General features: G+C 41.4%; 2 protein-coding genes across 2 annotated transcripts in view; one reads left to right on the forward strand and one right to left on the reverse strand.

Annotated features, from left to right (window-relative positions):
- Positions 1 to 17,500, reverse strand: part of LOC138980141 (uncharacterized) — a gene marked incomplete in the record, with an annotated part of 85,891 nt that overhangs the window by 41,475 nt on the left and 26,916 nt on the right.
- LOC138980694 (serine/threonine-protein kinase Nek2-like) overlaps positions 4,020 to 17,500 on the forward strand; it is a 17,097-nt gene continuing 3,616 nt past the window's right edge. Inside the window, exons 1-9 of the mRNA XM_070353602.1 lie at positions 4,020 to 4,165; positions 6,213 to 6,403; positions 6,736 to 7,005; positions 8,945 to 9,060; positions 10,740 to 10,836; positions 11,366 to 11,467; positions 12,014 to 12,157; positions 13,005 to 13,400; positions 16,774 to 16,795. Coding sequence (XP_070209703.1) covers positions 4,087 to 4,165; positions 6,213 to 6,403; positions 6,736 to 7,005; positions 8,945 to 9,060; positions 10,740 to 10,836; positions 11,366 to 11,467; positions 12,014 to 12,157; positions 13,005 to 13,400; positions 16,774 to 16,795 — 1,417 coding nt within the window. The 5' untranslated portion in view covers positions 4,020 to 4,086. The remainder of the gene's footprint in view (positions 4,166 to 6,212; positions 6,404 to 6,735; positions 7,006 to 8,944; positions 9,061 to 10,739; positions 10,837 to 11,365; positions 11,468 to 12,013; positions 12,158 to 13,004; positions 13,401 to 16,773; positions 16,796 to 17,500) is intronic.

Raw genomic sequence — 17,500 nt, forward strand, 5'->3', positions numbered from 1 at the left:
CACACTCACACACACGCGCACACACACACACACACACACACACACACTCACACACGCGCGCTCTTTTGCGCACAAGGGAAACTGAGAGACCGACAGACCGAAATAGGAAGATAGGCAGCAGACGAACAGATAAACAATGCAACTACTCTTCCTCCCGTATTCGTCAATACGTACAAACATACACATGGACATCTTGCCAGTTAAATATGAGCATAATGTGTTCAGTTTGAAAGAAAAGAGGAATCCATTAAAACAACAAATCGCGTGAGGCGAAATTACTACATTTAGTCAATCTGTGGAACTCACAGAATGAAACTGAACGCACTGCATTTTTTCACAATGACCGTAGTCCGCCGCTTGTGCAAAACGGAGTGAAACTGACGAGCCTGTTCAGCGCGGTAGTGGTTTCGCTGTGCTGCATAGCACGCTTTTCTGTACCTCTCTTCGTTTTAACTTTCTGAGCGTGTTTTTAATCCAAACATATCATATCTATATGATTTTGGAATCAGGAACCGACAAGGAATAAGATGAAATTGTTTTTAAATCGATTTGGGAAATTTAATTTTGATCATAATTTTTATATTTTTTAACTTTCAGAGCTTGGTTTTAATCCAAATATAACATATTTATATGTTTTTGGAATCAGGAAATGATGTAGAATAAGATGAACGTAAATTTGGATCGTTTTATATAAAAAAAAATTATTACAATTTTCAGATTTTTAATGACCAAAGTCATTAATTAATTTTTAAACCACCAAGCTGAAATGCAATAGCGAAGTCCGGCCTTCGTCGAAGATTGCTTTACAAAAATTTCAATCAATTTGATTGATAAATGAGGGTGTGACAGTGCCGTCTCAACTTTTACAAAAAGCCGGATATGACGTCATCAAAAGTATTTATCGAAAAAATGAAAAAAGTCCGGGGACATCATTTCCAGGAACTCTCATGTAAAATTTCATAAAGATCGGTCCAGTAGTTTAGTCTGAATCGCTCTACACACACACACGCACAGACAGACAGACACACACACACCCAAACACCACGACCCTCGTCTCGATTCCCCCTCTATGTTAAAACATTTAGTCAAAACTTGACTAAATGTAAAAAAAGAAGTAAAAAAAAAAAAAATAGCGTGTGTGTTATGTCGTTGTATCGTATCGTATAGTATCGCATCGTATCGTATTGTGTTGTATTGTGGTGTATAGTATTGTATTATATTGTATTGCATTGCATTGCATTGCATTGTATTGCATTGCATTGCATTGTATTGCATTGCTGTACATTACTGCACTGTGCTGTGCTGTTCGGTGCTGTTCTGTACTGTACTGTTCTGTACTGTACTGTACTGTACTGTATTGTACTTTATTCCCCCCTCTGCTTCTTTACCTCTGTAAACTTGTGGAGCTAGTTATTTTTCGATAATGACCCAGCAACCAAACAAATAACGAGCCAGCAACAGCCTGAATCCTCGATAGTGCAATGGGTTGAGAAGCTGTTTTGTTTCGGTACTACTTTTGCGACTGAAAAGTTCCGAACGCTCTATACGTACGAAGTATACATCTCAGGAGCAAACAATACCGCATTTAAATTAACAACTACAGGCCTGAACACATGAATCTCCATATAAAATCCATGAGTTCGGTTGTTTTCTGAATCTAGATCTGCCGTGCACAAACCGTTCATCACAAACAAATTCTCAAGGCAAGTAACTCATACTCTAGCGACAAGAGTAGTTCCCCTTCTTTTAACTCAGTTTCTTCGACATCACTGACTGCAATCCGACGGTCAGTTTTCAACAATATTTCATTTTATAAACAGATCACACGCAACCCAATGCACACATCTCATCAATTTAAACAACATAAAGCGGTTTCATACACTATTTTCCCCAGAAAACTGAACTTCATACAGTAATTGACGTTGGAACACGGGTGCAAAAATTCGTCTGCTAGTCCCATTTGACGAAAGAACATTATCCTAAGCGATACTAAAACATAAACAGAACACACAATATCTGCCTTTACCGCCACAGCAGAATAACAGCATTTATCCCCCCCTCTGCTTCTTTCTCTCTGTAAACTTGTAGGGCTAGTTATTTTTCGGTAACTTACCCAACAACCAAAATCACTTACCCAACAACGGGCCTGAATCCTCGATAGCTCATGGGTAGAGACTGTACACATTGTGGATCTACTTTTTGCGACTCAAAAGTTCAGAACACTCTAATGTACAAAATATACATTTCTGGAGCAAACAATACAACCATACCGTATTTAAACCAGCAACTACAGACTTGAACACATGAATCTCCATATAAAATCCATGAGTTTGGTTGTTTTCTGAATTCAGATCTGCCGTGCACAATCGTTTATCGCTAGCAAGATTCCAAGGAAAAATAACTCTCATACTTTGTCTAGCGACACGAGTAGTTCCCCTTCCAGATTTCGGCTGCACCGACAAGACTGCAATCCGACGGTCAGTTTTCAACAATATTTCATTTTATAAACAGATCACACGCAATCAATTGCAAACATTTAATCAACGTAAAGAACATGCAGCGGTTTCATACACTATTTTGCCCCAGAAAACTAAACTTCATACAGTTTTTAACGTTGGAACACGGGTGTAAAACTTCGTCTGCTAGTCACATTCGAAGAAAGAACATTTCCTGAGCGATACCAAAACATGAACAGAACACACACTATCTGCCTTTACCGCCACAGCAGAATGACAACATAACTGTGTACTTGATTTTAGTTCAAAACATGGAAACTGACAAGAAGTGTTAACAAAATTGAATGATTTGCACGGAACTATACAACCGCGCATTAATCGATCGCCTGCGCAGGTAGACTGGTTGGGTGAATATGATTCGATCAAACTTTCGCACAAAAACTCCTCTTTTCTTTGAATAACTGAAGAAAGGAGGGATAAAGAGGTTACATACCTCGTCTCAGTGATTATCAAAAATAATGGTCTCAGTTCGCGGTCATGAAAAAGCTCGCTGAAGCTCGCATTTTTCATGATCCGCTAACTTCGACCATTATTTTTGATAATCACTGAGACTCGGCATGTAACCTCTACATCTGTGTACTTGATTTTAGTCCAAAATAGGAAAACTGACAAGAAGTGTTAACAGAATGGAATGATTTGCACGGAACTATACAACCGCGCATTAATCGATCGCCTGCGCAGGTTGACTGGTTGAGTGATTCGGATTCGATCAAACTTTCGCACAAAAACTCCTGTTTTCTTTGAATAACTGAAGAAAGGAGGAATAAAGAGGTTACACACCTCGTCTCAGTGATTATAAAAAATAATGGTCTCAGTTCGCGGTCATGAAAAAGCTCGCTGAAGCTCGCATTTTTCATGATCCGCCAACTTCGACCATTATTTTTAATATTAAATCACTGAGACTCGGCATGTACTGTACTGTACTGTGCTGTGCTGTACTGTATTGTACTGTACTGTACTGTACTGCACTGTACTGTACTGTACTGTTCTGTACTGTGCTGTGCTGCGCTGTTCTGTACTGTACTGTACTGTACTGCGCTGTGCTGTACTGTACTGTGTTGTGCTGTGCTGTTCTGTACTGTACTGTACTGTACTGTACTGTACTGTGCTGTGCTGTGCTGCGCTGCGCTGCGCTGCTCTGTGCTGTGCTGTGCTGTGCTGCGCTGCGCTGTGCTGTACTGTACTGTGCTGTGCTGTGCTGTGCTGTGCTGCGCTGCGCTGCGCTGTACTGTACTGTACTGTGCTGTGCTATGCTGTACTGTGTCTGTCCACCCTAAGCCCATGAGAAGGTACACAAATAAACGAAAGACGTATCAGTACAAACCTTTTCTGGGAATTTAGGTCAATTTAGCACAAAGAAATGAATACAGCATATCCGCACACAAAAAACAAACCAACAAAAACGTATGAGTAGGGACTCGCACACTGCTTTCAGGGAGCGGTGTCACTTTACAGAGAAGCTATTCACTGCATGGGTTTGCATACGTTTGTTTTGACTAGTGTGACGCGAATTGCGAATATATGTTACAGTGCCAGGTTTTATACAGCACTTGTCTCTATCGCTTGTAACATGAGATTGAAAAAAACCGGTGTTGCAGTTTACACCGCATATCGCACTGTGTTTCGTCTTTATACCTCTGATCGTATAGGTAAGCTTTTTTCTGCTGTCTTCTTGTTTAAAAGCAAGTCAGTATTGTGTCGTCTTTATACCTCTGATCGTATATAATAGGTAAGCTTTTTTCTGCTGTCTTCTTGTTTAAAAGCAAGTCAGTATTGTGTCGTCTTTATACCTCTGATCGTATAGGTAAGCCTTTTTCTGCTGTCTTCTTGTTTAAAAGCAAGTCAGTATTGTGTCGTCTTTATACCTCTGATCGTATAGGTAAGCCTTTTTCTGCTGTCTTCTTGTTTAAAAGCAAGTCAGTATTGTGTCGTCTTTATACCTCTGATCGTTTTGGTAAGTCTTTTTTCTGCTGTCTTCTTGTTTAAAAGCAAGTCAGTATTGTGTCGTCTTTATACCTCTGATCGTATAGGTAAGCCTTTTTCTGCTGTCTTCTTGTTTAAAAGCAAGTCAGTATTGTGTCGTCTTTATACCTCTGATCGTATAGGTAAGCCTTTTTCTGCTGTCTTCTTGTTTAAAAGCAAGTCAGTATTGTGTCGTCTTTATACCTCTGATCGTATAGGTAAGCCTTTTTTCTGCTGTCTTCTTGTTTAAAAGCAAGTCGGTATTGAGTCGTCTTTATACCTCTGATCGTATAGGTAAGCCTTTTTTCTGCTGTCGACTTGTTTAAAAGCAAGTCAGTATTGTGTCGTCTTTATACCTCTGATCGTTTTGGTAAGTCTTTTTTCTGCTGTCTTCTTGTTTAAAAGCAAGTCAGTATTGTGTCGTCTTTATACCTCTGATCGTATAGGTAAGCCTTTTTCTGCTGTCTTCTTGTTTAAAAGCAAGTCAGTATTGTGTCGTCTTTATACCTCTGATCGTATAGGTAAGCCTTTTTCTGTTGTCTTCTTGTTTAAAAGCAAGTCAGTATTGTGTCGTCTTTATACCTCTGATCGTATAGCCGTATTGTGTCCAGAAGGACATCGAGCAACGCTAACCTGCATGATTGTTGCTTGTAAACTGTTCGCTTAACTTTAAGCTATTCTCAGTGTGTGTGTGTATGTGTGTTGTGTGTGTGTGCGTGTGCGTGCGTGAGTGTGTGTGACACGGGATTTGTGTGTGTGTGTGTGTGTGCGGTGTGTGTGTGTGTGCCGGTGCAGTGTGTGTGTGTGTGTGTGTGTGTGTGTGTGTATGTGTGTCAGTGTGTGTGCGCGTGTGTGTGTGTGACACGGGATTTGTGTATGTGTGAGTGTGTGTGTGTATGTGTGTGTGTGTGTGTGTGTGTGTGTGTATGTGTGTGTGTGTCACGGTGTGTGTGTGTGTGTGTGTGTGACACGGGATGTGTGTGTGTTGTGTGTGTTTTTTTGTGTGTGTGTATGTGTGTGTGTGTGTGTGTATGTGTGGAAGGAGGGGGGGGTCATCGTGCAATTTGTGTCTTTTAACACTACAAACCAAACCGGCAGAGACAGAAGAAACCAAAAAAGAATAGTTCTCTACATTAATGTTTTTTTGGGGTTTTTTTCAGTCTTTTTTCAATATTTAAAAATATATATTTACATTTGTATTTTCTTATATAATTATCTTCTTTATCTTATAAGGGGGGGGGGAGGGGCTCTTTCGGAGTTCCAATCCCTACGGGGTACCGGTACAGTAGAAGCTAATTTGCATCTCAGACAACTTAACAATGCGATCCGGCAATGGACAGGGTTATTCCCCGCGACAGCCAGTTGAGAGGCATACCACGCTCTGAGTAAATTATTGCATCTACTCATAAACAAAAGATGAAAATGTGATAGTGGTTGCAGCAAACAGACAAACCACACAGCAAAGCAAAACAAACGAACACACGCATTGTCTGGAACATATGTTCATTCATGTTGCGGTTACACATCAGTGACCACTTTGATTTGTTGACTTTTAGTTTCTGTTTGTGTTTCTTTGTTCAAGCTTTTGTTGGCTGGTACCTGTGTTTGTTTGTTTGCTTTATTGTTTGCTGGTTGGTTGGTTGGTTTCTTTTTTTCTTGCTTTCTTTCTTTCTTTCTTCTTTCTTTCTTTCCCTTTTACATTAATCATATCATTTTTCAATCATAATTAAGCAGGTACACCTCATCAGCTTGAGCACTATTCTGAGGTTGACTACAACGTTAAATCTATCGTTGACAACACGTGCACCAAGATGGCGGACACAGATGACCTTGGCCTTGCCGGTTTGAGTATCATCAACAAGGGACTACTGGGTCAAGGCGCGTTCGGCAAAGTCTTTTTGGTGGAAAACGCCCAAAAAGATCAGGTAAGTTTAAAAGCTGTTTTTTCCGAGTGTTTGTAAACTATGCTTGTAGCTATACAATATTGGTTTCTACATTACATTCACATTCATATTTTGAAGTTGCACTTCGACCGGCAGTAGCCTTATTGCCATAACGAGGATAAGTTAACATATTTTAGTGCTATTAGTTGGCAACTGAACCTTTGTTGGTTGAGGCTAGCTTTTGAAGCTGAAGATCATTGTGTAGAAGCCTATATCTGTTTTATATTGAAGTGAAAGTCTTGCACTTAATTTCCGTTTGCACATGTGTGGGACTTTTCGTTTGTTACTCGTTACACGAGATTTGATTATTCCAGTTCGCCTTGAAAATGATGCTTTGGACGACGACGAACGCCGATAACAAAATAATAGCGGAAACGGAGCTAGAAGTACTGAAGACGCTAAACCACGACCACGTGGTGGAGTATGTGGACTCCTACGACATGACGGACCGCAAGTGCATCATCACTGAGTTCTGTGCTGGCGGCGATCTCAAAGTCTTCCTTGAAAACCTTGCGGAAACCACCGACACCGTACGGGAGGATCTCCTGCTTGCCTGGCTTTGGCAGATGGCCTGCGGGCTGGAAGTATGTCTTCTTTCCTGTAGGCACAATCCTTACCGTGAAAACAGTTCTGCTCTCTATCTCAGATCATCTTCCCAGACCAAATCAATCAACATTCTGGTTGCTTCTTGTGCAGAGTGGTTATCCTCGATGAATTAATTGGGCAGAGTAATAATAATAATAATAATAATAATAATAATAATAATAATAATAATAATGGACATTTGCTATAGCGCATAATCATATATATGCTCAATGCGCTTTACAATATTAATTTCTGCCGTGTGAGATGGAATTTTTTACACAATATATCACGCATTCACAGAGTGGTTATCCTCGATGAATTAATTGGGCAGAGTGGTTATCCTCGATGAATTAATTGGGCAGAGTGGTTATCCTCGATGAATTAATTGGGCAGAGTGGTTATCCTCGATGAATTCATTGGGCAGAGTGGTTATCCTCGATGAATTAATTGGGCAGAGTGGTTATCCTCGATGAATTAATTGGGCAGAGTGGTTATCCTCGATGAATTAATTGGGCAGAGTGGTTATCCTCGATGAATTAATTGTGCAGAGTGGTTATCCTCGATGAATTAATTGTGCATAGTGGTTATCCTCGATGAATTAATTGTACATAGTGGTTATCCTCGATGAATTAATTGTGCAGAGTGGTTATCCTCGATGAATTAATTGTGCAGAGTGGTTATCCTCGATGAATTAATTGTACATAGTGGTTATCCTCGATGAATTAATTGTGCAGAGTGGTTATCCTCGATGAATTCATTGGGCAGAGTGGTTATCCTCGATGAATTAATTGGGCAGAGTGGTTATCCTCGATGAATTAATTGGGCAAATCAAAAGGCCCGGTACAACGTCAGTTCGATAGCGGCATTTGTGAGTGTTTATGGGTGAAATACCAAATCGAAATTGTATGTATGCATCTCGAAAACAGCGGAGCTGAATATGGTCGATATACACTTCAGCGCGAATTTCTTGTTTAAAGAGCGAATAAAATTCAAATCGCTCCGAGTTCATGATGCTGTCGTGCCAGTCTTGCTGGAAGCAATCAAACAATCGTTGTCTGAATACTGCTATAAATCGATTCAGATCGCCTGCACCTTGTTGCAGCCAGACATCTCCAAAGCCGTACATGCATAACATTTCTTTCAAATAATGAAACCATGTTTTCTTGCCATAACCCTGTAAATGTTTCATCATGTCATATGCTTTCCTTGGGAGTCTTTCGCTTGGCAAATGTAACACTCTCAGCCAATACTAAATACAGCGAACCGACGAAGTGACATAAAGTGGGTAGCGGCCTATACCATCTTGTTTGGTGTTTGTCGTCCTACACACAAAAACTTCTTGCATGCAAACAAATGGGCTTTCTCAAGAGCTTCAAACCTTTGGAATCCCCACAGTTCAGCCTTTAAGTAGAGATAGAGAGAGAGAGAGAGAGAGAGAGAGAGAGAGAGAGAGAGAGAGAGAGAGAGAGAGAGAGGGAGAGAGACAGAGAGAGAGATAAAGAGAGAGGGAGAGAGAGAGAGGGAGAGAGAAAGAGAGAGAGAGGGAGAGAGAAAGAGAGAGAAAGAGAGGGAGGGAGAGGGAGGGAGAGAGAAAGAGAGGGAGAGTGAGGGAGAGGGAGAGAGACACAGAGAGAGGGATGGAGGAAGGGAGGGACGGGCGGACTGGGGGGGGGGGAGAGAGAGAGAGAGGGACAGACGAACGGACGGACGGACGGACCGACAGATGGACAGACAGGAGAGAGGCAGACTGACTGACTGACTGATTTACCTACTGGCTGACAAAGACATAGGCTAACAACCAGATTTTGTAAGAAAGAGAGAGATGGGATGGCAGAAAAGCAACACAAAAACGACTAGCCCTCCAGAAGCATCGGTTTTAAAGTTTCGGTTTGTTTCAAATAAGGACGGCATTCATTTTTCTGTCGTTCTTGTTTTCAGTACATGCATACCCCTTCGGGAAGTAAACCCGCTGTGCTTCACAGGGACCTGAAGCCCAACAACATTTTCCTCACTGACTCTGGCGACATTCGTCTGGGCGACGTTGGCGTTGCCAGGTAAAGCATGATATTAATTGGACACAGTCGACTCCGCGAAGTCTACTTCACGAAACTCGCTGCATTGATTAAAAAAAAACCCACCTTCGCGAAGTCTTCACGAAGTCAACCGGCCTTATAAAGCAATGCGACCCGCTAGCACCTGCACAGCAGGATGGTTGGTTGGTTTTTGGAGTTTAATGTCCCTTCAGCAGATGCTAGCTGCTATTCGAGACCGGCACAGCAGGATGGACCAACCAGTTTTTGATAATAGAGTTAAAATTGTTGATGTAAATGCAGAAATATTGCTTGGTCTCTCAGAAATCACCGCTTTTTTGTTTGGTTAGATCGGAGATACTATGGCGTTTAGGTACGTTTATATTTTTAGGTACATACACCATTTTGGACACGTAATTTTATTAATTTATTTTTATTTTTATATTTAGTCAAGTTTTGACTAAATATTTTAACATCGAGGGGGAATCGAAACGAGGGTGTGGTGTATGTGTGTGTGTCTGTGCGTGTGTGTGTGTGTGTGTGTGTGTGTGTGTGTGTGTGTGTGTGTGTGTGTGTGTGTGTGTGTGTGTGTGTAGAGCGATTCAGACTAAACTATTTGACATGAGAGTTCCTGGGTATGAAATCCCCGAACGTTTTTTTCATTTTTTGGATAAATGTCTTTGATGACGTCATATCCGGCTTTTCGTGAAAGTTGAGGCGGCACTGTCACGCCCTCATTTTTCAACCAAATTGGTTGAAATTTTGGTCAAGTACTCTTCGACGAAGCCCGGGGTTCGGTATTGCATTTCAGCTTGGTGGCTTAAAAATTAATTAATGACTTTGGTCATTAAAAATCTGAAAATTGTAAAAAAAAAAAAAAAATTTATAAAACGATCCAAATTTACGTTTATCTTATTCTCCATCATTTGCTGATTCCAAAAACATATAAATATGTTATATTCAAATTAAAAACAAGCTCTGAAAATTAAATATATAAAAATTATTATCAAATTTTTTTTTTCGAAAACAATTTAAAAACACTTTCATCTTATTCCTTGTCGGTTCCTGATTCCAAAAAATATATAGATATGATATGTTTGGATTAAAAACACGCTCAGAAAGTTAAAACGAAGAGAGGTACAGAAAAGCGTGCTATCCTTCTCAGCGCAACGAATACCCCGCTCTTCTTGTCAATTCCACGTGCACTGCCTTTGCCACGGGCGGTGGAGTGACGATGCTACGAGTATACGGTCTTGCTGAAAAATGGCATTGCGTTCAGTTTCATTCTGTGAGTTCGACAGCTACTTGACTAAATATTGTATTTTCGCCTTACGCGACTTGTTAATTCTAAGGTGGAGGATGGAGATCATGTGTGACCATTAAAATGATAATTTTTAGAAAAGGTTCACATGTAGGACAATATTTAATAAAAGGTTTTGGTGAGGAAACGAGCGATATTAATATAGTAAAGTAAATAAAATGTAAAGATAACAAAGATGAAGTAATGTTTTAAGTATTCTTGTGACTAAGTTCCGAGCTGACCTCGCAGTTGGTGACTCTTTTCAGTTGCCCTTATTTGTCTTGATATAAATCTCAAATGTGAACGTTATGTTGCGTTCGCGTGCGTGTGCGAGCGTTCTTGTGCGTGTGTGTGTGTGTGTGTGTGTGTGTGTGTGTACGTGCGTGTACGTGTGTGTTTCCAGAATTCTAGAGGATCCTGACGACGTGGCCACCACATTTTGCGGTACTATGCAGTACATGAGTCCGGAGGTCCTGGCTAAACAGCCCTACAACTTCAAGGTAACAATAATTATGCCCACATACAATTCTGTAGCAATGACAAGTTCAACGGGGTACTTATGAACATAAAACCACCTAAATTCCCCTCATCAGCTACACGGTTCAGTGTGGTGTTATCTTGTCCATATGTACACACCAAGAATACCTGAAAATTACACTGAGTTTGAGCGAACAATTAATTCGAATTTTAATGCTGTGTTTGGGTAATCTATTGGGTAAACTATTATATCAGTTTTAAATAAAGATCGTTGCGTTACATTCCAAGTTTTTTTCTTCTATTTCTAATAATAATCATTTAGTCTTGACCCAATACCAAAGCTTTTTATTGAATACATGTTTCTTCATGTTTAATAAGTGTGTGTGTGTGTGTGTGTGTGTGTGTGTGTGTGTGTGTGTATGTGTGTGTGTGTGTGTGTGTGTGTGTCTGTGTGTGTGTTTCTATTTGTCTGTATGTGTTATGTGCGTGAATGTGTGCGGACACGCGTGCGTACGTGTGTCTGTGTTTCTGACTGTCTCACTTTTGTTTCAGGCAGACATCTGGAGTCTCGGCTGCTGTGTGGGAGAGATGGCAACAAAAAAGAGCTATAATCTGGTCAATATTGATCTCATGGAAAAGGTTACTGTGAAGACTGTGAGTCAGTTTATGTGTTCATAGTGTGTGTGTCGGTGATGGGCGAGTGTCATTGTCTACCGTGTTTCTGTCTGTCTGTCTGTCTGTCTGCCTGCCTGCCTGACTACCTGTATGCTTGCCTGCCTGCCTGCCTGCCTGTCTGTCTGTCTGTCTGTCTGTGCGTGTGTGCGTGCGTGCCGCATTGTCCACCTGCCCTAGTTACGTTTTACTTTATATGTCTATATAGGTTTTAGCTATTTACGATTTACGGTTATACATGTGCATAGTGATAGCCATGTTTGATTACATACGAAATATGCCTATTTCTACAGAGAGAAGATTAAATAAATCATGGTCTTAATGTATGCTGCATGGTTACTCAGTCTCCCCCCCCGCGTTCACCCCCCCCCCCCCCCCCCCCATTTATCCTTCTCAACCCACTGTCGCACGGACCAGTAGCCGCCTACGGCTCACTATTATGTAAGAAACAAAAATGGTAGACTGTTCATGTCCAAAATGATAACTTACAATACTGATCATGTTTGTGTCTTTGTTTCTCATTGTCAGCGTGACCGACTTCCAGTACAGTACAGTGACAATCTCGATGAACTTGTAGGCCGGATGTTGCTTGAAAATGTCGGGGAACGAATTACAGCACCAGCCATATTGGATTCTGATCTTCTTCAAGACTGCGTTCACAGGGGGGAAGCGGTAAGCATAAGACTGTTTCCCTGACAACCTCCTGCGTGTCCTAACATTACATTGGTTGATCATGAGATAAATCACAAAGTAAACTGCACTTCAGTGTATGATAGTAATGCACACCACTACTATTTTGTTTTCTCAACTTTCCTTCCAATGATTTAATCTTTGAAATGGTCTTGTACGTCGTGAAAAAGATTGGCTTTTCTTCATGAATGTAAACATGTTGCAAACGCTTTGGCTTGCATTTCAATATTTGAAAAAAAGCTACTCGTGTAAACCTGGTATCCACAGCAAGCCATTTAGTATCAGGGCCGGACTACCGGGGTGGTTATGGGGGTTGCGCAACCCCCCCCCCCTCCTAGCCTAAACATGTACCTCACTTATTTAAAACATTTTTTATTATTGTTTATTTTATGCCGTTTCATGCAAGGAGCGACCATTTTCCTATCTCAGAATATGACCTACCCATCAGCTTCAGGGGGCTTCGCCCCCTGACCCCCACAAGGGGCTCTGACCCTTGACCCCGCCAGGGGGAACATCCCCCTGGACCACCACTGGCAACCCCCCCCCCCCCCCCCCCCTCTTCGCCTAGTCCGGCCCTGAGTATCGTGTTTACCATCAGTACCTGGTATTCAGACTTGGTCGTGTGCCAGACGTTTTCTTCATCACGAGATTACGTTGTTGTATAACGAAGCCACACACACACGCACACACACATACACACTAACACACACACACACACACACACACAATCCAACACACGCACGCACAGTGGCACAAACACACACATGATGCTGATCAAATATCGTCGTGTGAATACTGACATTTCATCTATTGTTTCTCCTGTCCACAGCCTATAGACCTGTTGAAGCGTTTCAATCTTCTACGATTCCTGGGGACGGCGCACCCAGAACCTACAGACGAACCCGTGGAGAACCCAGCCAACCTCAAAGAAATCCTGGATAACAAAGGGCAACCAATGATGTCCTACCACGAGAAATTAAACCACCGGATGCATGGCAGGCCGGAAGAGCAGACGGTGATGCATCATCCGGGCATCCTGAAGAAGAAGAATGATGGCGGCGAAGAGGTGACAGTCATCAGCTTGACAGTTACGGGGGTGTCGGAAGAAGGAGAAGGAGAGGTTTCATCACCTGATGTGGTTGATGCGCCGTTTATGAGATCTGACCAAGCAACAGTCTACCAAGCATCTACTGTCAAAGAAACGAAACCGGATTCTATGGTAAAGGTGCGTTACGATCAAATCAAATCAAGTTAACTTTATTATTTCAAATCTGAGAATATACATCCCTTCTAGTCCATGATTTCGTGACTCCCAAACCATCTATTTGACGTCAGATCTATCGTGGTTTATGATTTGTTCTATTTTATTATGTGTTGACTCATGAATCATCCAAAAGACGTTTGATATTTCTTTAAATCCATATGGCCATCGGTTTTGTTTTGTTGTGTGTCTTTGTATTATTGTTTGTGTTTGTTTTATTGTTGTTGTTATTGTTGTTGTTATTGTTGTTGTTTGTGTGGGGTTTTTTTAACCGGTAAACCAGCGCAGTGACGTCAGAGTTATGGTTTATGATTGTGAAGTCAGACCCATGCATGGTTTACTATTTCTTTTAATCAATTGCCGGTGATGTCTTTCTACTGATAAGCCACTCCATGCAGTGACTTCACTCCACACAGTTCATGAAATTCCTTCTCATTTTTTATTTGTTCATCCTTGATTTACCAGGCCTTTAAATTCATTAGTGCATTAGTTGTTCTTTTTGTTGTTGGTGGTGTTTATTTATTAGTAATCAACCCCAATGACGCCAAACCCATGGTTTATATAGAGCTTAAACAATGACCACGAGTTGATTACTGGAAAATAAACCACGAGTGGGTATTTGCAGCCGCTTGGTAATTCACGAGTGTGCGGAGCACACGAGTGAATTACCAAGCGGCTGCAAATACCCACGAGTGGTTTATTTTCCAGTAATCAACGAGTTGTCGTCATTGTTTAAGCTATTTATACAACGAACAACACGGATCGAACATGCAGTCATGCAGACGACATTTTGTACGCAATTTCATTTCAGCCTAATCACTCAGAGTGTCAAATGCGCGTCATTCAAATAGTCCCTATTCTTTTACTTTATTCTTAGTCTCCGACTCGTCGGCATTATACTTGTCTGGTCTAAATATCGGACCCCATTGCTACGATTAAAACACAATAGCGTTTATATAGCTATTCTGACATTACATTCTGTGTTAAAATCATGTTTTTGTCAGCAACAAGGACCAGAATGGTCCATGTCGTTGATAGCAGACGACGGTTCCCTTTCCGCATGAAGCCACGGAAATAACCGAACATTGAAAAACCCACGGACATGTATTACGGAGAAAACTCGGGATAACCGGATGTTTAGCATTACGTCAATATGCTAGGAATCATATGACGTCATGACGTATCGTGCTTGCCTACGTAGATTGTATATGTTCGAAAGTCTGACTTCTGTTGTGAATTCGCGTGGTGAAGGCTGCGGTAAATCTGTAGATGATAAGAGACCAAGGATTGTCTCAGAAGAAACGACTAAATGTTTCAGACCGGTAACTTCATTTCAACATTGCACTATATAATGGACGTTCTATGTGACAGGAGAGTTTGCTGATTTTGTGTTAAACATTGGAGAGATCGTCTGCTAGAATCAGAGATAGGTCGCTTCAGATTGCAGCTTCTGGAAATTTGCAAGGTTTGTTGCCTGTTAAAGAACTGGATTTTACTCGTACAGTAAGCAACAACAAAAACACACACAAAGCAAATGGCATCGTCTGTCGACTATAGTCACAGAAACAAACCTGGCGAGGTATGCGTGTACTTCATACACGTCAGCCATTGTTGTTACAGTTTTGAGTCAACGTTGTACGTATTCTTCCGCAACAGGGTCCAATCGTCTGGGTTTCAAATGTTCTAAAAATAAATTCTAGTGTTGATTATTTTTTAGCCCTCTTTATTCTTACTTCGAATAATCCACGTGTGATTTTTGGTGTAATCAAAGTAGTTCGTTCTAATTTCTCACTTGTCTAAAAATAATCAACTAGATTTAATCCACCCCTCGGTTGCATTGCAGGAGTTGTATAATTATTAGTAATCAACCCCAATGACGCCAAACCCATGGTTTATTTATTCTTCTGATGCATACTTGTTGACCATACTAAATGACGTCAGACCACTAGTTTAACATTATGTCTAAACCATTTGATATTTTCATTTCTTGCAAACTACCAACAAGTGACGTCAAAACTATGGTTTATAATTCCTTTTAGTTCTTTACTCGTGGACTGCTTAACCACCCCGGTGACGTCATCAAATACGTCACTTTAGTCAAATGCGTCCTCGTGACGATGTTTTACGCGTTGAAGCTAAAACCACCAGGCGCTCCTAATGAAAGGTTCCTAGACTCATGCGGCCATCATGTCAACCACTACGTATCTGTCCAGGCTTTTACATAGAATAAGAGCATTCTTCCACTCACACACATCTCACATTTCAACGACCTGGCTATTTCTGTATAACAGTGGGACATTTGTAATGACTTTTTTTATATTTTTTTTTAACTAACACCTGTGTCAACATGAAACATTCATAAAGCAAACAAATCTCAGTCTGCGCAGAATGCAGCGAGGGTGTTGATTTTTGGTATGTGTTCAACAAAAAGATGTGTTCAGACGGGCGCAATGGCTTGGTGGTAAGACGCCGGCCTCCAAAGCAGAAGGTCGTGGGTTCGAATCCCGGCCGCGCCTGGTGGGTTAAGGTGGAGATTTTTCCGATCTCCCAGGTCAACTTATGTGCAGATCGGCTAGTGCCTTAATTATCCCCCTTCGTGTTTACACGCAAGCACAAGACCAAGTCAGTGCGCACGGAAAGGATCCTGTAATCCATATCAGAGTTCGGTGGGTTATTGAAACACGAAAATACCCAGCATGCTTCCTCCGAAAGCGGCGTATGGCTGCCTAAATGGCGGGGAAAAAACGGTCATACACGTAAACATCCACTCGACCAAAAACACGAGTGTACGTGGGAGTTTCAGCCCACGAGCGCAGAAGAAGAAGAAAGGTGTGTGTTCAAACTGAAGGATGGTCTCATTGTGTGTGTTAGCCTGCACACATCCGTGACAGTGGTACTGGAACATGATTGTTTATGTCACGTGACAGTGGTACTGGAACATGATTGTTTATGTCACGTGACAGTGGTACTTGAACATGATTGTTTATGTCAAATGACTGACTCAAGAAGGAATCAAATAACCAAAGGGAAGTAATCGCTCTTAATGCATACGACATGTGTAATAGAGTAAGCGAGAGTTGTACGGAACCTTTTCTCCTGGCACCTGAGAGAATAACAAGCATTGAAATGAACAAGCGATTTAGACTAGTCGCATGAAATGATGGTCATCGAATCGTGTGTGTGTGTGTGTGTGTGTGTGTGTGTGTGTGTGTGTGTGTGTGTGTGTGTGTGTGTGTGTGTGTGTGTGTGTGTCACGGTGTGTGTGTGTGTGTGTGTGTGTCACGGTGTGTGTGTGTGTGTGTGTGTTTATGTGTGTGTGTGTGTGTGTGTGTTACAGGAAGTTACAGAACCGCAACCAGGTATGTTATCCTTAATATTATTTGTTCCTGTCTAGCATAGGCTGACCTCAGTTGGCCCCTCGTTTGGAGGCGAAGTATTGCATAACTACCGTTACTGCTGTGGGTTTCGTACTTGTACACGCCTCTTGTTTATATGTCCATCTTATGACAGTATGTGTTGCAATACTATCTAGCATGGATCTTTAGCTGTGAGTACAATTACTACGGTTAGTTAGTTGGTCACGGTCACGCCGGGTCAGTCAGTCACTTCAAGTTATTTAGTTAGTTAGTTGGTCAGTCAGTCACTTATTTAGTTAGTTAGGCCTACTTAGTTACTTAGGCTGATGGGGTATATGTCGACCAAAAGAGCGGGATTCCCTGTAGGTGGAGTTCCTGGAGGGTGGAGTTTTTCCATACAAATTGCAAACCATACTCGAATTTCTAAGAAATATCAAAAAAGATTGAAAAACATCAAATTCTACCGATGTCGCCAAGCATCACGTGACTTTCAGCGATATCAGCGACACGCTACACTGAGGAACTAAATCCTGTGGTATTCCCTGTATACAGGGAATCCCCCTCCAGGAACTCCACCTACAGGGAATCCCACTCTTTTGGTCGACATAGACCCCATCAGCGTTACTTAGTTACTTACTGACTTACTTACTTACTTACTTCAGTTTCCTACTTACTTAGTTTACTCACTTAGTAACTTTGATGCCAGTA

Source organism: Littorina saxatilis, linkage group LG11 (genome assembly GCF_037325665.1).
Source record: "Littorina saxatilis isolate snail1 linkage group LG11, US_GU_Lsax_2.0, whole genome shotgun sequence".
In the NCBI taxonomy this organism is placed as follows: domain Eukaryota; kingdom Metazoa; phylum Mollusca; class Gastropoda; order Littorinimorpha; family Littorinidae; genus Littorina; species Littorina saxatilis.